This window comes from Ixodes scapularis, unplaced genomic scaffold (genome assembly GCF_016920785.2).
Source record: "Ixodes scapularis isolate PalLabHiFi unplaced genomic scaffold, ASM1692078v2 PGA_scaffold10__122_contigs__length_95168666, whole genome shotgun sequence".
Taxonomy (NCBI): domain Eukaryota; kingdom Metazoa; phylum Arthropoda; class Arachnida; order Ixodida; family Ixodidae; genus Ixodes; species Ixodes scapularis.
In genome coordinates this window covers 53,245,116-53,265,830 of record NW_024609836.1, presented here as the reverse complement: position 1 = coordinate 53,265,830, position 20,715 = coordinate 53,245,116, and the positions used below count along the sequence as shown (strand labels likewise).

At 43.4% G+C, this 20,715-nt stretch overlaps 1 protein-coding gene across 1 annotated transcript in view; it reads left to right on the top strand.

The window, feature by feature from the left end:
- The window catches only part of LOC115323506, a 40,651-nt gene extending 28,657 nt beyond the window's left edge, over positions 1-11,994 (top strand). Inside the window, exons 7-8 of the mRNA XM_040209588.2 lie at positions 10,249-10,357; positions 11,799-11,994. Coding sequence (XP_040065522.2) covers positions 10,249-10,357; positions 11,799-11,994 — 305 coding nt within the window. The remainder of the gene's footprint in view (positions 1-10,248; positions 10,358-11,798) is intronic.
- The last annotated feature ends 8,721 nt before the right edge of the window (positions 11,995-20,715 follow it).

Sequence of the window (20,715 nt, the reverse complement as noted above, 5' to 3'; positions counted from 1 at the left end):
CATTTCTACCGTCAACACTTATTGTATGCGCACTATACACACTTTTATGTTTGTTTGTAAGATTATTTACCATGTCCCATAGCTTTCTAGGGTTATCGTAGTTGCCTTCAAATTTGCGTAGAAAATACTCCGATTTTGCATTTTTTAAGTCTGAATTTAGTTTATTCCTAATTTTTTTTTAATTCAGTTAGCAAGTTTTTGTCACGGGATTTTACAAAAGAATGGTACATATTGTTTTTTATTCTAATTCTCTTGTATAGTTCATCAGTCAGCCATGGCTTGCGGTATTTTGATTTTACCGTTCTCGATTTTACTACAGGAAAGGCGAGGTCATATATTTTTTTGAATTCTTCGGAAAATTTTCGAAAGGCAGATTCAGCACTCTGTTCTAAGTAGATGGTTGTCCAGTCAAATCGCTCAACGAGCGCTTGAAAAGTGCATAGAGTTTCATCATTTATTTTTCGGTAGTAGTAGTTTCCTGGGTCAGTTTTGTTTTGTTCTATTGGAACGCGACTGAGGCAGAAAATAGGCAGATGGTCGCTAATGTCTTGACTGAAGATGCCAGAAACCAATTCGGTTTGGTTTACATTTGTTACACACACATCTATGGATGTGGCACTTTCACTTGTTATCCTGGTTGGTTGGGATATCATGTTTAAACAACCATACGACAAAATTTGGTCATTAAGGTCTCTAGCATACACGTCGTTTGAAATTTTGTCTATGTTTATATCGCCCATAATTTTAAAGGGTAGCTTTGTTGAAGAAAGAAAATGAAGTAAGGTATCAAAAAACTTCAAAAACACATATTTGTTTCCCGCTGGCGGTCTATATATTCCGGCAATTAACATTTTCTTTGTGCGCAGGACTAGACACTCAATATCTGTGTCTATCACGGAATATTCGTCCACAACAGTAAAAGAAATTGAATCTACTATGTATATCAAAATTCCACCTCCTCTTTTCTTACCTCTATTTAAATTAGCACAGTTGTAATTAGCAAAACTCGGTGGTATCTCATTGTCTCTCATCCAAGTTTCAGTGAACAACAATGCGTCAAAACGTACACACAATGAGTTAAAGAACAAATCAAGGGCGTCTTGTTTTCTACTTATACTTCTCGTATTTATATGAATTGCAGAGAAATTGGGCCTATAGTTTCTGTACCTATCGTTGAAGTGCACACTAGTGTAGTATTCACATTCCTGATCCAGCATGATCGTACTAAAACGGTATCAATGTTAAAGACGAGTTCAGAACGTTCGTGTTTACGTCATTCTTTCCAAATCGGCCGCGCGGCTTATTCGTTAATATGAGGGACGGATTTCTAGCAGCATTCCCTGATTGACTACTTGAAACAAATGGCCTCGTTGACGTAAAGTGTCCCCGTTCCAAAAGATTCTTGAAGCATACTTAAACCGCAAAGGAGAATGAGGCGAAAAATAAGAAAAGGAGCCTGGTGTGAAAGGTCCAAATCACCACCATAGCTTCTACTACCAAATACAAAGGCAGTTACACAATACACAAAGAGAGTTTTGTGATTTAGTTATATTTACACTCAAGGGCATTGATATCCAACGTATTCAGAGGGATGACACCTTCTGGTCAACTAATATAGAGCCTTTTCTACTCAAGTTTTACATGGAAGGCCCGACTTCCGCTGAAATTCCTCACGTAGACGAGTTGTCCGACCGAATAAACTGCCATTACTCCCGATCTGGGAATCTCTCGATCTTCGTTCGTAGGATCTTCAGATCAAGGGGTGTGGCTCTTCGTCCGCCGAATATTGCTTCGGTGGGTGTTTTTACCGTGTAATATGAGACCGTCGCGTGCTGCTGGAACAAGAACCTGGCGATTCTTCACTGAACTGCTTCTTCCGTAAGCTTCAAAAGGGCTTTTTTTCGTTTCGCACACCATCTGTTCTGCTTGCCCGTTAGTTGCAGGATGGTAAGGTGCACTAATGTGATGCCTGGTGCCGTTTTGTTTTGTTTTTTTTTTTTCTTCAAAAACTTGTTTATTTTATTTGAAGCAAGATTTGGCGCGTTATTAGAGAAAAGTATTTTCGGTAGGGCAAAAGTGGGTAAAAGAGACCGTAGAACGTCAATGACGTGTTTGGACGTCGTGGCAGGCATCGTGTAAACTTCCAGCCACTTAGAGTACGCATCGCCCATGACTCCGCAGATGCGGATACGTTTCGCCACCCACCGACTGAATAGTGGATCGTTTTCAGTTACTGTTCATGATGGCGTTGGACTCAACAAAGACTTCGAGTCTTTCCAGAAAGTTTCCGGGAACTATATCGTAACAACCTTTACAACATCTTCCGGACCCCGTGAAACACAATAGTTCGTGACGTTATTTTAGTCGTCATTAAAATGGTGAGGTAAGTACCGTAAATCCCGAAGCAGTTTAGTTGACGTCCGCTTCCACTGGCGTCTTGGAAGATTGAGTCTAATGAGCGTGCATTCCTGCGGAGGAAATTTTTATTGATAGAATATTGACACGTCAATCAACATTTGATTCCTTCTTGGTAAGATTTATTGCGAAAGCCCGTTACACCCGCCGAACCGCATCTCTTTATATCAGAGAACAATTTATACCCAGCCTGACATTCTCGCATACATCCGTTTGCTGGGCCATGGTACTTGAGCTATAGTCGGTTGCAAGCTAAGAAAAAACCGGAAATGCCTCTCAGAGGAAAATGTAATCCTACGCCGAGAAACGCCAGCCAATTGTTTTCATGACGTCACGATTCTGTGGACCAATCGCGATCCTTTTGAAAAACAAAAAAGCTCAACATGGCTGCTGGCCTTAGCAACGCTATGCTATAGTTTCTCGTGACAATTATTCTGCTTTTTTGCACCGTGTTTTACGTGCCCGAGGTTACGGCACGAAATCTTGATGGCATCGGCTTGCGTTTGCAGCAGTTTTTGCGTGACAACGTGAGAATTCAGCGACGCTATCGCCAACGAAAATTTCGAAGCGGGCGCGAGGCTTAGCACTGCTGAGAGGTATGTTAGACGGTATGTTAGACAGTATCTTGGACAGAAAATGAATTAGGGAGACGGTACATTGGACATGACTTTCTTTCTTTCTTTACTAAACAGCTATTTCGTTGACAAAAACGTATTCTAACTTATTTAAATGTCCTGAATGAATTAAATAAATATTGTAGTAGTTTAAGACAGGTTTCCTGGAGGAAGAAAAAGCAACGTTGCTAGCGAACTACTTTCTCGACGGCGGAGGCACTTCAGATGGGCGCAATGCGCTTGTGGGTGGAGCTAAAAGATTGTTCTTAGGTTGCAACCGACTATAGCTGAGCACAGCTGGCAGCGGCGCGAGCGAGGCCACGAGGGGAACGTGATGGTGCTCGAGCCATCCCACTGTGAACCAATGTTTCGGCCACCCCACTAAAGCCCCTCGATGTGTTTGCGCTTGTCTTGCAAGTAGCGTCAAATGCGCGAGTGCACGAGGCCCATGTCTCGAGCGGTTCTTGGAAGCAAATGGCGGCGCAGCACTGAAATGAGCGGGCCTTGGAAGCGAATGGCGGCGGAGCACCCGCTCATGGCACGTGTCTCGCGCGCTTCCACAACAATGGTTGGCGGTACTTGTAAAAAACGCTTTTATCAAGGGGCTTTACACCCCACGGGTGCGTGTCGCCATCTATTGGTTGAACTAATGCCTTGTTCAAGATGGCTGCCGTGGGACCGCAGCCTTAAAATTAAAAGAGGCATAAAATTTTATTATGTCCACTGGTTACAACGTCATAATACGCAGCTATTATCGAAAAGCACGCGATGAAGTGAGCAAAAGCTTACCTGGATTCTGAAGCACGCGTCCTTCTTCGGTCAGCACTGTCAATCCGCAATTCATGGCACGATACCTGTCACAGCGCCAGACAACAGTCCCATTCTTGTTACGACGTTGAAAACAGTACTTGTACCCGTCTAAGTAGAGGGCATCCTTTCCCTTCTGCGTCTTAACCACTTCCATCTTGGCAAGTGAGCCCACCGCTCGCCAATGTGGTTTTAAATACCATCAGCCTTGAGAGAACTGCAAACTTCTGTAATTGTCTACTTCGTCATTCCCCCAGAGGTTTTCCTGGTCTGTTACCCTAATCTTATTGTTCCTTTCTGTTCCTTTCCACTTCATGCACCCTCTGCTGTAGCCTCGGAAGAGTCGAGGTCAAGGATCAGAACAACGGCAGTCGTAGCACAGAGGGGAACGGGGACAGTGAAGACGAGGGTTTCCAAACCGAGAGAAAATGAAACGGGGTCACTGTGCACGGTGTGAACACGCGCAACAATGACGGACGAAACACCGTCATTGTTCCGACCTGATTCGGGCAGAAAGTTGTGCGAGGATAGTAAAGACGCGGCTTTTGGCACGTTTACGCTATGAAGGCAAATATGACTGTGCGCGGGGTGAAGACACAGAACAATGACGGTCGAAGCGCGAAGGGAAATATGGGACGGGGCTTTTGGCACGTGGGGAATATGAAACGGGGCCACTGACCGCGGGGCTTTTGAGAGTCGGGGCTAATGACACGGGGCTTTTGCGACAGGGGTTCTGCACGCGGGGCAATCGTGCTACACCCCGGATTGGGGTGTAGCACTGCAGATTCTGCAGTGCTAGAATTCACTGCAGATTCTGCAGTGAATTCTAAAAGTCCTACCGTATACCGGCACCAAACGATTTCTTCAAAGAAGCCCAAGAGTTTTGTGTGATGCGTTTAGTGTTCGGTTCTACAAATGACAGTTTGTGCTACATCGTGTTAACCTTCACGGACACCTTCCTTCTCGTTTTTGTGTTTGAGGGGTTCTCATGCCCGTGTCAACATATATCTCGGATTACACGTTTCATATCCGGTATCGTCAACGTAAGTGCGCTGCAACCTACTTCGCGACAATTGATCATTTTCCTACAGGTACTCTTCCAGATTCCCTCTAGAATTAGGCCTTGCCTATCTCCTGGCAACCGGGAAAATAATTTCCCCGAAATTCTGCCAGCAGTCACCTTTCATTGGCCGTCTGAAATCATGTCACAACTGCAGGTAGAATAGAGATTTTTTTATTCTCCCTGCGTTTCGTGATAACACGTTCCACGGGCACATTCTCGTGAATATACGTTTCATAGACACACGTTTTGTTGACTTTAACGTTTCATCGACAGTCGTTACGCGAATGCCGAAAATCCTGCTTTCCCTGGGAATTCAGTTGAGCGAAATCAGGAGTGGCGTAAAGCGCAGTTCATGTAAAAGTTAATAAAAGTTGGTACATGCTCAATATCCAATAGGAATTTTTCTTATACAGATGAGAAGTCCCTTTTGGTAGGTATTAGTAGAAAACAACAATACATATATATAAAGGTTGCCTTAGTCAATTGGGACATATCTGGCCTTATATGGGAGGCAGATATACCTGTTGAGTTTTATGGGAGGCAGATATACCGTCGTGGAGTTTCTACGGAAAATATATTTGGCAGACCCAGATATGAATATATAAAAAGGTGGGGGCATATCTGGCCAGATATGCCTTATATAAAAGTATGTGCTTTATATGGGCAGGTATGCCCAATATAACCATATTTGTATTTTCATATAAGTCTAGACATGCCATTTTCGTAAGGGGTACGTCGAACTGAAACTTTGGGGTGTATTATATGGGACAAAGGGTGTAATAGTTCACCCTTTTTTCAGAGTGTAGGGGTGAACGCAATATAGTTTGAAACGGCAAGAAGCGAGCAAAGCAGGCTCTCCTTGGGCAGTTCAGTCAAGGACAAGCAAACGCGCAGATATAGCTGCTGGTTCGTTGTGGAAGGAGATATTTCTTGAGCCGCCCGCCGCCCCTTTTTTCTCTCATGGCGTTTCTCCCCAGAAAACATTCGGGCCCTTGCATGACAACGCGCGATAATTCCTGGTCTTCTGGTGTTATTGAACAATATTCCACGAGGAGAATGTCCTGAAATTCGCTGACCAGTGCTCTTTATAGAAAACGATTCGACTTCGTCCGAGTCAGAAGAAAGAAGCTTAAGGCATTTCCACAACCTTGTGCAAAATGGATTCGGGAACGATGTTACCGTTCGCCAAAGGCCGCGCAACAAGCAGTTTAGCACATCTCAAATCAGTCGTTATATGTAAAAACTAGCTACCATGGCCCAACCAACCGAAGTGCGCTTCTCCAAACTCAGGAGGAAGCAATGACATCAGCCATTAAACGATTAACTTCACCGTTGAATGAACAGCGAAACCGGTAGGATGTCTGTTTTAGTTATATCTTAAGAAGCTCCATATTAAATTTACCACTTCTGTCGTTACCGACACAGATTACTGCCTGATGGAATTTAAAAGTCATTTCGAAATAATTTCATCGATTTTTAACTGTAATTTCATTGCAATCTAATTACTTTTAGTCTGTGGTAATTTGTAATGTAATTTAATTGCATCACCGTATTCCGGAGGGAAACAACGAAAAGTAAAATTTATCTACTTTTGAAATATAATTTTGCCATTTTTGCTGGACGCTGTAGTACTTCAAGAAACTCCAGACGGTGTTCAAAGAGTAATTTCCTGTGCAAGTCGCCGGCATACAGAACAAGAAGAGAAGTGTCTGGAATGTTTGGCATACTTCTGTGCGGTGCAGTAATTTCGTCCGCACATTTATGGTCGCCATTTTATAGTGGCTACTGACATTTCAGCTGTAACCTTTCTTCAAAACAAACGAAACTTGACCGCGAAGCTTGCACGTTGGGCCATTATCCTACAATAATATGACTTGTAAATCATACATCGCATTAGAAAGAGTCATAAAGAAGCAGACGTTGTTTCACACAACCCGTTAGAAGGAACATCCTAACGCTCCGGAGTATGACATTTGATTGTCTGGCACAAACTTTAACTTACATTACCGTCTTGAACAAGAGAAAGGTGCGAGGCATCGTACAAAGGATTGCATCACCCTTTTCAAGGGTGCAGCGGCTATATCTGGCATATTGCACGGAAGACGGTTTACTTTGTCATAGCGTCCCCAATCTTCGCCAATGGTTACCGGTGGTCCCGGCTGCTTCAACAACTGCTGTACTTCACCTCTGGTATGACGATCTGATAGCAGGCCATCCAGGTCAGGACGAAACGGTAGCCAAGCTCTCGGAACGATATTTGTAGCGCGGTTTTTGAAGAGGCGTTTTTCAGAATGTAGCTTCTTGTGAAACGTGCCAACAAAGACAAATCCCAAATTGCTTACCGATCATCAAGATTCATCCTAATCTACCACCACAAGCTGCTTTCGGGCTTATTGGTCTGAATCATCTGCGGCCATTTCCGAGGTCACAGAATGTCAACCGTTTCATAATTGTAGCTATTGACCATTTCACAAAATGGATCGAACTGCGTGTTGTATCCACGTCTTACGCGCCTTACGTCGTGGAGTCTCTACGGGAACGAACAGATCTACGTCACGGGGAACCGCGCCTTGTGCTCACCTGCCATGGCACCCCACTTAGCTCTCGACTTTTCCAATATCAGCTGGCAGCCATTGAAATACAGCACGTGCAAGCAGCGCCTTATCGGTGTCAAACTAACAGACTCGTTAAGTGTTCTAATTGCTTGTCACAAACATCCTATAGGCATACGCAAAAACATCACATGACAACTGAGATTTTTATGTAGTATACGCATCCTTTGCTCCAAGTACATCGCAATAAGTAAGTACCCTAACCTGTTCATTACAGCTGGTTTGCAGTATAACTTGGGTTCTAGCTCAAAAGTCAACGTTACCCGCAACGTGGGACCACAGAAGACGAGAAATCAGTGGTCACTTCGTGAGTCTAGTCAATCATGCTCGATGGAAGACTCGTATTGCCATCCGCAGAGCCCAGCGGCAGATGCTAACCAACCACAGGAAGGACGATAGGCGTACTCTTCGGGGTGGCATCGGGGCTCGTGCCCCCTCTGGTGAGATCCGGGGAAGGGGGGCGGAGCCCCCTCCGGGCCCGGGCCATGATCCTTACCGATACGCTGTTTACGTGCCATGTAACGAGCTTCTATAGTAGTGGCGTATAAACAAAATAACGCCCACGTTGCTTTTATTGACAAAATAGATGGGAAATGGAATCCCAGCGTGCTTTCGTTAGCTCCAATCTCCAGTTCTGGCGAAAAGGTAACGTGCAGCACCCCCCCCCCCCCCCCCCCCCGCGGAAAGCTTCTCAATCTGCCCCCCCCCCCCCCCCCCCCCCGGAAAAATGGAAAGTCTACGCCACTGGGAAGGACAGTCGGATGGCTCCCACGGCGACGGGCAATCTTGTGCTTGTGCGTCGGCCATTGAGAAGAAAGGGAAGGGCCACCAAACTACTTCCGAAGTAGGAGAGCCCTAGTGGACGAGACCTAAACGCAGAACGAGGAACAGCCCATTTATTTATTTTTTTGTAGTACATCAAAGTCAGCTGAGCCTCTACGTTTCCAGGCAGATCTGCAACCAGACAGACTGTCGAGGACGGACAGTTAACTAGGGGGGAAAGTGTGTCAGAAGAAAACCGAAGCACATCTAGCTAGAGCTGCAAGTGGAGTGCGAAGAAGAGAAGAAAGAGGGCGACTTTCAGATTAAGGATAATGATCTAGAGAGTAACAAAAATTGACCTGTTACAATATATATATATATATATATATATATATATATATATATATATATATATATATAATAGTACACAAATTTTGAGGGACAATTTTACATTTAGCCGTAAGCCACGGACATTTTTTGTTTGGTTGGAGGCCCTGAAAGCATGTCTGTCGGGCCTCCCTCTATAACTATGTTCTCGATTCTTATCTCATGTTGTCACACGCCTTTCGATTGGGCTACTTGGTTCGTATTAGACATGAATAAAATACCCCGAGCTTGACATGTGAAAAAGTGTGCATTTTTGTACTTGTCAAGTTCGCGCTATTTTAATTACTTATCTAACGATTTATTATTTGGCGTTCGTATTGCGTAATGTATAAAATCTATAATATTATGCATTTCTATACATTATACGTAACATTATTAACATAATGTATAGCGTTTAAAAATATTTTAAAGGAATATATTTTATATGAAATTCTCAAGTTCAATTTTGAAAGAATATAATCGGCTCTAAACCTGTCATACTTCGTCTGGAACAGCTAAGAGAGAGTAAATTTTATATAGGTTTTGTTCCTTCTCTCCTCTTAAAATTATGGCTTACGTCGCAGTCTCATTAGTTATGGAGCGATGATAAGATGCACAGGACCCACGACACTTTACGTTTTTTAAGCTGTCAGTAGAGACGATACCTAGTTCGCGTTCTCAACATTTAATATGAGATGGGATCGAAGTTGAACGTATTGGCAGTTGAAATCATTGGCTCAGTTAGGCATACTTTGGAGAAAGCCTTCTCTGGAATTTCTTTTTCTGTTTGGCTCTGCTATACGCTATACGCCACAGCGCTTTAGCGAAGTTCTTCGAACTCTCCATTTGAAGAAATGCATAGACATTTCAACACCTCTGCTCGCTGTGTGAAATGCACCGTTAAAATAGAGCGAAGGTATGGAGCAGTGCATGTTGTGTGGTATTAGAATAAAAATGGGTTATTAACAATTTGGTATGCAAATTCGCCGCGTGACTCAATTTTGAACGTTTTGTTATCTTATACTTTATTTTTGCGCAGATAACTTTTAGAGCAAATGAGAAATAAAAGTCATATCTAATAACGACGGCGACGGCCCGTGTCTTGTAATTTTGCTTCTCATTATAATAATTCTGCTGCTTGATGGTGTTTCTTTCTGAAGGCAAGACATTTGCAATTTAAAAAAATGTATAAGCATAATAGACGTTTCTAATGTCATAAATAACTAATGCCCATCTTTGCATCAAATATCGGTGCAGTTGCTCTTAGTGGAACGAAACCAACAAATATTATTTTAAATACGTCTCGATGAAAATTGGAGTCAATATTTCATCACTCAGGTCTAATGCAATGTCATCTATAGAAAAGTTCAAAATGATTATACAATTGTTACAAAAAAATTAAATAAAGCACCTCTTTACTTTAAAATGTACAAATAAGACCTGGCTTGTAACAAACTAGCTCCTGCTTCATTTAAAATATGGAAACTAGTGAATGTTATGACGTTAAAGGCATCTTTGCAAAACAAAGCGAGATAGGTTAAAAAAAAATAGTTATACAAGAAATGTATTTGTTCTCGTAAGGCATTTGTTCTTATTGTGCCTTTTTCAGCTTGGAGCGGGGGCCCATGCACGATATGTAGTGAAAACAACTATGTGTTCGTACGTAGTACCGGGTACTTTCAAGAAATGGACAACCTAAAAATTCATCTGTTCCAAATGTGAGTTGAAGCTTTGTAATGACTTAAAGTTCGCCGGGTATCATTAGAGGCAAGCTCTTACATACTATACTGGGTGTAACAAACTTTGATTGCTAGTGCTATATTGAAAATTTATACTAACACCTTTCCAAAAAGCATTAACCTAAACGTTACTAGTCAAATAAACTCAAGCAATCAAATTCATGCCTGACTTTACTGAACTCAAATATTTGCCAAGTAATTATTAAAATATCAAGGTTTACAGTATGACATTTAAAGGCTATATTTCTGAAAAAGCAGACAGGATTCTAAAACACTGAGACTCGATAACTGTCTCTTATTAGCATTCAAAATGAAGCACATTCTTGTCTACTTAATTTTCTAAGAAATAAAAAGAACTAAAATAAACAAATATTTGTATCCACCGAGGCGTTAGACGCGGTGCGGTAACCCAATGAAACAAAGCCAAAAAAAACTTGTACCACATTAGCAAGAAGGAGTCGCTATTTAATGTTTTTTTTTCTTTTTTGAGAATCAAGCGTTAAGTACTAGTTACGCCCATTTCCTTATTTATTGATTTGAAGCGGATGTCCCAAAGGCGTGAAGGTTCACGTAAGAATTGCCTGTCTTCCACCTGGAAGAGAGCCCTTTAGCCGACTGGCAGCTGCTGAAAAAAATCCGCCTATTTGTAGATTCAACTCCCTACCTCACCAAGACCAGTGGACTTCTCTACGAACTGAATCCAACAGGGGATGGCAGTCGGTAGAGCAACCGCATGTTAACAGTTCCCACAACTCTTGATCATAACCACTGCAAGGGTGAAATCAGCGGTTAATGATTGATATGATGATTGAGAAAGTCTCCAAGGTGGGGAGAATTTACGTCTAAATCCTTTGATTTCCAAGTGAAATGGAGCGTAACTTTTATCACTCATTGATCACTGATTTCACCTTTCCGGTGTTTGTGATCAAGACTAGTGGCAACTGCTTGCATCTGTTTCCTCTGCTGACTGCCAACGCCTGGTTAGCTCTGTTGGTAGAGTGCTCCGCTAGTCTTGAAGACGTCCAGCGATTAAATCTCGGAGTAGGCGGATTCCTTCAGCGGCTGCTAGTCGCCTAAGAGGCGCGGGATTCGTTCTACTTCAGGTGAACGTAAATTTATTAATATGTTCATTTCCAAGGAAATGGTTTAAAGTGAAACATTTTGACTCTGGACAGTAGCAGCCAGGATGGATCAGTCAATCACAAGGCCTATTCTGTTGTAACAACTTATCAAAATATCAATCATAATTTTTTTAGGCTCGCGAAATATTTTAACATTTGACAGGTTAAAATCGACCATGAAGCTACGACTATAAGATGAACATTGCTGCCACAAACGTGCAACCACCAAAAATTTAAAGTATTGTAGCGGTAGTTTGAATAATGAGATAAAATTAAGTAATTAAACTTTCATACTTCAGCTCCAAAAGGAGCCAAACAACGTTCATAAACGAATGCAATAAAGAATTTGTGAAGTATAAGCTTACTAAGAGAGCTCCCGTCATGGAAGACCTTGTTGTGCAGGACACGCCTCTTCTGCTCCGCCACGAGCTTGGCGACGAATATTACAGTCGGCGAAAGGAACTGCTATGCTCCGTGGTGATTTCAGTTCTCTGATTCTTCTCGTTTTTTGTCTGTAGAATCGGCGATAAACACCAGTACAGCTGTTCCCATGAAATGCCTGACATTCTTGCGAAATTGCACCACTCCCTTAAGCGGGAATTTTTTGAATGCATCAGAAGGTCAATTCAGGATTGCGTACGGTAAGCACCAAATTTCCCCGTCCTAGCCGTGTTCAAATGGTAATCCACCTTCTTATACTCAAACTTGTAAACAATTCCGGCTATCACTCGGACACTGCCAGTACCACATAGACTACTCCAGGGGTCGAAACACGCGGCCCGCGACTCTAGGAAGCTGCCCGCAAATGTCCCGTGGCAGCGAGCTCCCGTTCCAGGGCCTCGAGCGCTGCATGCGCTATAAATAATGACCTACTGTTGTGAATTCATTTTCACTGTAAACGTATATCTTTGCTCTTCTGGAGTTTTATGATATTTCCCTTACGAAAATGGCAGATCTGGACTTATATAAAAAAAACAAATATGGATATATAAAAAATTGGGCAGATCTGGCCATATCGAGCACATCAGTTTATATAAGCCTTATATAACCAGATCTGCCCAATTTTTTATACATCCATATCTGGGTCTGCCAAATAGGGGTATATCTGCCTGCCATATCAGGGTGCTTTTTTTTTTTTTTATTCTTGCAGATTTGTTTTTAAAAAAAGACATGAAAGCCACACTTATGCGGTTTCTGCGAGTGAGTTATACGCCCAGGGGGACATTACGTGGGCGCTAAGCTTTGCGATTACTCGGCTAATTAATTAAAATTCAGTAATGAACTTTTCAATTAGTGAAAATAGACATACGGTTCCAATAAGCAGCTAGCGGGGCGTCGTCCAAAATCCCTAAATCAGTCATTTTCAGAAAGTCTTTCAGCGCGTGAGAAGCACACTAAAGCCACCACTCGTGGAGCAGGTACAAGGATAGCGGTTTCGGTAAGGCGCCCGCGCAATTTTTCTGTCTCTTATCTAGCCCCAGCCTAGTACCTGGTCCACAAGTGGTAACTTCAGCGCACTACTGCGCTTCACACGCGCTCAGTCTTTCTAAAAATTACTGGTTTAGTGGTTTTGGACGACGCTCAGCAAGTTTCTAATTGAAACCATGTCTATTTTCACTAATTAAAAGTTAATTAATGAATTTTATTTAATTAGCTGACTTATCGTAAAAATGAGCAAACTACATAACGTCCCCCTGGGCGTATCACTCTCGCACAAACCGCGTAAGTGTAGCGTTCACGGCTTCTTTTAAAACAAATCTGCAAGAATAAAAAAAAACGGTATCCACCGTGCTGGTAGTTGACTCTTCGACCCTCCACAGCGGGAGCAATGGTAAACTGTGCCGCGCTCGGCTGTAGCAATTACCCGGTATCCCGACGATCGTTTCGTCAGCATGAACCGCGAGACAGAGTGTCCGTCAAGTTAGAGAAAGTACAAGCGGGCGGAGAGGGATACGCCCGCGGATGACCTAGCATTGTTTACCAGTATTTCGCAAAATCGCAACAATCTTTCTACAAGCGACTCGTAAAGCCGCTCGTCAAATTTTGGAACGCGTAATTAAGAGTCTGTGCTGCTGTTGTTTTTTGGCGACACGTCAAAACTTTGTCGGCGGCATGTCGAAACTTTCTGCTTGTAGCGCAATCGCACCAATGCCGAAACATTCTGCACAATGATTCTCCAGGCTGCCAGGAGATAGACACGGCCTAAATCTAGAGGTAGTCTGGAAGAATACATTTAGGAAAAACGATCAATTGTCAAGAAGTAGGTTGCAGCGCACTTACGTTGACGAGACGTGACTTGAAAGGTGTTGTACGAGGGAGATGTCGACACGGCCACGGCAAAACCACCACTCGAACACAGAAACGAGAAGGTGCCCGTGAAGATTCAACACAATGTAACACAAGCTGTCGTTTGTAGAACCGAACACTAAACGCATCACAAAAAATTCTTGGGCTTCTTTGAAGAAATCACTTGCAGAAGCAGACATACGCGTCTGCCACAGGGGGAGAATTCACACGCCAAACTAGGTCCGGCTAAACGCATTCCGAGATCGGCAACGGCTAACGCGTCATCCGTCAAACCACGTGACCACTCACCATTTACAACGCTTTCAGCTTAGGGAGAGAGAAAAGGATCGAAGGAGCGGCCAAAACGGCGTTTCACGAACAAAAGGCTTATCTTTTGGGGCCACAACCAGGAGATGTGTCACTTGTAACGAAGGTTGACAGTGCTGTGAATGCTATGTGTGGCCTTGGGCGCCAGGCAGGTGCGATGTCCTGCTTTGTCACCAGATTCTAGACTGTAGTCACGTGACCCTAAGCGGAGACATGATTTGCCTAAAACACGCGTAGCGTCTACCCTGCTGTCAATACCGAGTGAACATACAGCTCTATGAAGTCTAGCTTTTGAACTCAAAACGATGCAAGTTTCAAAATACTATGTTTTACGCTGTATAAACCACATTATAATTTTAAAGGAAAAAATTAACGCGACTATTTTTTTTGTGCCTGATGTCGACAAATAAATAGATAAATAAATATATATATATATATATATATATATATATATATATATATATATATATATATATATATATATATATATATATATGTATGTGTGTGTATTTCTACCAATAAATTTAAAATCACGTGTACACTGTTTCAGATATTTTACGAACGAGTTATACATAAAAGACACCACGGACAGCACATCTTCCGACTTTCAACACACGATGAATCGCCGTCGCTCGCAAACGAACGGATGCTATGCTGCGCGAACGGTTTTGAAAGAGCTGCGTATTGTACTCCGGGCGCAACGGCTTCCGTTCGAAGGGAAAAGGATTCGGGACGGCGAAGTAGCGTCTTGCATCTTGATTAAGCTAACGGTTCGTGCTTACCCGCTCAATTTAGCGGGGAAACATGAAAAAAAAAAATTAGTTTCACTGCCAGATTTCGCGGGAAAATTGACGTCACGTGACATACGTACCAATTCAATTTCTCGCTAAATTTAGCGGGGTGGTTACGCCGATGGCGACGCCAACACCGCTTAACTCGGAAACGGGTGACTAAGAGCTCCGACTAAAATCCATTATTTGATTAACTCGCGCTCCGATCGCACTTCGTCATATTGTCACACATCAAACATACAACCAAATTTCATTTGTCTTTCAATCTTCAAATTGCGCAATTGATTAATTGGTCCAAATACCTGGAATAACTTCACTTTCAGGATGTTGACAATAGTTAACCAATTACATGAGACTCGTGCAATATAGATCAATCAACTAGTGTCTTAGCGAGTACATATAACTTGTTGCTTGCACGACTAAAACGGGCCCATATATCATTATCAGGGGCGCTATATTTGCACGCGTATATGGTGATATATGGACGTATTTGCGCACTTATACGGCCAGATCTGGCAGTATTTGCCCACCTATATGTCGAAATACGGCCGTATTAGCTCCCATATCTCGCGAAATACAGCCCTATTTGACTGCTTATATTATCATATCTGAACGTATATAAAATATATCAGGGCCATATCTGACATTTTCGTACGGGTTGGCACTACTCTGTTTCCTTTTTGATTGAGGATTGCTTCGTCCTACATTCCGTTAAGACACGAGTATTTTTTGGAATTCTGGTATACAACTCACCAGGAATGTAAGAATTTCCGTTCGAAAAGAATTTCTTTCGAGACTAACTGAACTCTAACACTTCCCGAGCGAATTGAGTGGCAAAGTAGCGATTGTGGCCTTGGTATCTAGTTGTATTGAAACAAATTCCTCCGAGTTGGCTGGATGGTGGTGTATTAAATACTGTAATCACATTAGGTGCCAACCCGAAGTAGTTGTGTGAATAAATCAAAAGCTGCATACGGTCCCGACAAAACGGCTCTTTTACAAAAAAGCAAATAGCACGACATCCCTTCTTTAGTAAATCTCTGCGTGTCGCTGAAAAACTCGGTTGCTTTGCAACGTGGAAAACTATCGCTCTTCTTGTTTTCTTTGTCCGAATATATATTAACCCTCCCTTTTCCCCGCCCTATCTTGGCCCTCGACATTTTGGGGTGTGCCATCTTGCCCCCACACTCAAATGAGTTCGAGACCCTTGGACTACACACTTTTTGTGCGGTCCAAGTTTGACGAATAGTTTAATAAAACATGTATTGCATCTGTATGGGCGATAAGTTAACGTCTGAATATGGTGTTTGGAATGGGGTTTCGGGGTTTCAACTTCTTGGTATATCTTGTAGCAGTGGCATGACGGATGTTCTCTATGTCTGGTGTTGCTTTTTGATTCTTCCATAGTTGTTCCAAAGTTATTTCACATTTGTTCCATAGTTATTTTATATTTGTTCAATAGTTGTTTCTTATTTTAAAGACTGTATATATTGTGTTGCTAAACTGTAAAGGGGGAGGGGGCAGAGGCTCCGTCAGGCTACTTGCCTTTATCTCTGCCCCCTTACGCGGAAAAGATCCACAAACAAACACACAAAAAAAAATTGTTGAGTTGAACTCACCTCATTTTATGGTACCCCGAGTTCCACCCCGCGAGAGCACAGCAGTCGCATTCAGTCGCTAGCCGTGACCTTAGCAGGAGCGCAGCAACTGAGGTGGAGGCTCCTTACGCTTGTTCTTCTGTAGGTCGCCACGCAATCAGCGACTTGAGGGAAACTATACGCCTCGCAAGTGGGCTCATTTTCGTCTTCTGCATATGAGAAAGGAAGTAGCGGTGACGTCAGAACGCTGAGCCCTGATTGGCTGATCGCGACACCCTATCTCAGCGTCGTCTGCTCCTTTGCAACGTCGTCTGCTCGCAACATCGTCTGCGACTGTCTTACCTTTCCCGCAACTTTCGGAAGTGCAGGTCTTTATGATCGAACTCGACTTCGCCTTTCAGAGAGGGCAAACGAAATAACTCGAGCGGTACATTGTTTTTGTATAACAACTAGCAGACGCGCATCAAGAAGGGAAGCCAAAGGACTCACTGGCGAGGCGTCCGGACGCGCCGAGGTTTGTTTGCGAAGAAGCGAGAGGTGAGCGTGTTAGTGTCCGCAAGTTCCCTCCCAAATACTTTTTCTCTCCTTTCGTGTGCGGCGAGACCCGCCATTCTTTAACGGCGTCGGCGGGTTGGCGCAACTAACGTCGTCTGCTTTACGTCTGCCAGTCAAAGCGATGGCTGCTTTACCTTTCCTGCGTCTGTCAGAGACTCGCCGTTTTTTCACCGGCGAGAGTGACCGTTGCCTCGGGAAACAATGAGATAAAAAGAGGAAGAAATTGACCTCTTAATCTAAAATTGAGGTAAGCGATCAAAGTATAATACGGGAAGGGTTCACAAAGGTCGCGCGGGCATACTCCATTCAGCACGCCAGCCGGTCGTGGGCAGACGGTCGCCGAGTCGCGGAGTGCCTGCTAGGCCTAACTGCGCAACACGCTTGGTCGCGTTTGGTGGAATCGTGGCCGTTGGAGCTTTTCCCGGGTATTTGTGGATCCAGCGTTCTTGTTCGTCGTGGTCTGTTTCAAGTACCTTTTACTTTTTTCTTGCTGCTTGAAGTCGAAACGCGTGAGAAGCGCATGTAGAAAAATAAACGTCCGTGGGTCGCCGCGACCGCGATGCTGTCGGCCATGCTTATTTGATCGTAAGAAGTGCGTAAAACAGCTTCGGAGCTGTCGTAGGATTTCGTCGTAACCTGCGCGAAACTTACGAAAATTTTGTTTCGTGAATACGAATTTGTTCTCAAGTTTTGTCTTACGCATATTTTTAGCGTAAGATCGTTTTGTGAACCTGGCCTCTGGCCTCTGCACTTTCGAAAGTCGCAGGAAAGGTAAGACAGACGCAGACGACGTTGGGAGCAGACAACGTTGCAAAGGAGCAGACGACGCTCAGATAAGGGCTCGCGATCAGCCAATCAGGGCTCGGCGTTCTGACGTCACCGCTACCCCTGCGCAAGAGGCAGGCGAACTTACCCTCCGTATAAGCCGCTACGAGGTCCGGCGCTGCGACAGGAGCAACATCTTGCGTCCGCTCGCGATCACTATTCAAGCAGACGCCAAGATCGCGACTAGCAAGTAAATGGGCCGCTAAATTCTCTGACGTGTTTATGTTGCCTCTCAGGGACCACATTTGACGCATGGGTGGTGCACGACCATAAACATAAGAATCAAAGGCACGTGCAAGGCATCCCAGCCGGTATGGGTTTTGCGTGCTGAGATTTCTTAAAGGGCAACTCCACTCAAAAAGTCGAGCCTATCGAAATGACTGATATCACTTTAGGGGTCAAGATACGGTCATACCCAAAATATCACGTCAAACCGACGCCGCATTACCGATTTAAACCAATATTAAAAAAGTTCCCCCGGCTCGGTAGCGGCCCGAGAGCGCGTGAGCAACGCTGGCACCGGGTGAGCTAGTGAAGCAACACTGGGCAATGACGTAGGTTTAGTCCTACGCTCTCGTACGGACGCCGCGGACGTTTCGTTTCCCGTGGCATTCTGCGATTCTGCTGACAGCAAGAGGTGCTTACTAGAAATGCCGCGAACCTTTTTCGAATCGAAGTTTCGATGATCGAATCAAGCGGTTCGAAAGGTTCGAAAGATTTTGAATTTTCGAACTTTCCATATCGATAAATTCGACGGAAGCCGAATTTTCGAACTTATTAAACTAAGAAGTTCGACGCTTTTCGAATTTTCGAACTTATTATGCTGCGAAATTCGATGCTTGTCGAACTTTCGAACTTGATAGACTAGAATATTCGATGATTTTCGACCTTTCGAACTTTTTGCACTAAAAAGTTCGAAGCTGTTCGCACTTTCGAACTTCCTACGCTAAGAAATTCGATAATTTTCGAACTTTCGACTTATTAATCTAAATAAATCGAACATTGTCGAACTCTCGATTCCTGAAAAGTCAAAAATGCGACGAACTTCGAACCTTTAGGGTAAAAGTTCGAAGCTCGTCGAACTTTGAAAGACTGGCGGGTGGTTTCAGTTGGATTCAAGTAGTAAGGTACCTCGTAATTCTTTTTTTCGCAATTTTACATGGGGTGACGCATTCCTTGCGAAAGACAATGCCGTTTATTTCAATCATCTGGCATGCTTGTTTTTAGAAAAATAGATTCCCGAAGGAGCGAGGAAGGACGACGGGTTTTTGACAATTATCGTTTGGGCCATATTTGAAGCGCGCTATAGCCGAAGTTGTATATGGTAGAGATGTTAAACTTTTTAAGAATGTTCTATATATAGCCTAGGTGAGTGTGGCTTTAAGATATGATTATTGTTGTTCAAGACGAGTTTCGAATAAATATCCAAACATGTACCTACGGACAATTATGCCCTACACTTGGTAATTTTTTTCGCCTACATTGTTTGGGTATCGCATTTAAATTAACACCAGAGACAGTACAAATCATTACCATCTGCAGAATACAAAATAATCTATTTATTGTTGTTTTTTTTACGTTGAGGAATAAATTAACTCATGGGGGAAGATTTATAAAATTGTTCAAATCCAGCTTGTCATTAAAAAATAAAAAAAAAAATCTCATTTTACGTTTTTGGGACGTGTTTCTTTTGTCCTGTACACATTTTGGTAGGAGAAACTTGTTGCATAGTTCTGGGCCTCTGAATATGCAAGAATACAACACTTCCGGCGGGTTCTTAATAGTTTTTTTTTTCGCTCCAGTTTTTTAATTTTGCATTTATTGTTATGTTTATTTATTGATTATTTTTTACCAATGACACAGTTATTTAGGTCGAAAAGACATAGCTTTGAACTTTCGAGCCACCGAGCATGTGACGAGTAGTGCCTCCTGACAACGAGTTTCTACAGGCCTGTTCACACATGCAGCGGAGCGCAACAAGCATAGCGCTGACCTCGTGCTAAGCACGTGCCGACGGGAGCGTTCACCAGCTCAGCATCGCACCGTCAAAACTGTTGCTCATGGCATACGATAAGTACCTAACGGCACGTGAGCAGAGTTACATCAGCGCTTCGCTACATGTGAGAACCGGCCTTAACAATGACCGATCTACGCGATCTTTCATGCAGGGAAGAGCGACAGTAGCTATACATATGCATAAATAATTTCAGATTAAAATAAGCTCGACCATGCCCTCTTTCCCCGTATTGTTTTCTTTAACAGTCCGAAATATGTGGGAGGAGGGGGGGAGGAGACTAGAGCTCCCCCCCCCCCCCCTCCCCCCGTTTTTCCTCTTCCGACGCCAGTGGTATGGTAGAACGCTCCTCGACCTCACGTTGCGTCAGCTTCTGTGCTTTTTGCTCAGCGTTTCTTCCACCCCAGAAAATAAACCTCCAAAGCAATTACAAACAAAAGAATTGTCAAGGTGCAGGTGAGCTGGTGTATTTTGATCATGATGCAAAATCCCGAGACTAGGAATGAAATTCGCAAGAAATAGTGTAAGAAGAAAGAAAAAAGGGGACAGGACAACGTCCTCAAACTCAGCTGAGTTGAGTTTGAGACGTTGTCCTGAGCTGAGTTTTCAGCTGAGTTGAGTTTGAGACGTTGTCCTGTGCCCTTTTTTCTGTCTTCTTACACTTTTTTCTTTCAAATTTCATTCCCAGTCTCAGGATTTTGCATCATGTCTCTCGGGCGGGCGTTCAATCGGATTACTACCAGCGAGCAAGGGGGGGGGGGGGGGGGGGGGGGGGGGGGCAGTTTGCCAGATCACTTTAAGGTTTTTTTGAACCTCAACC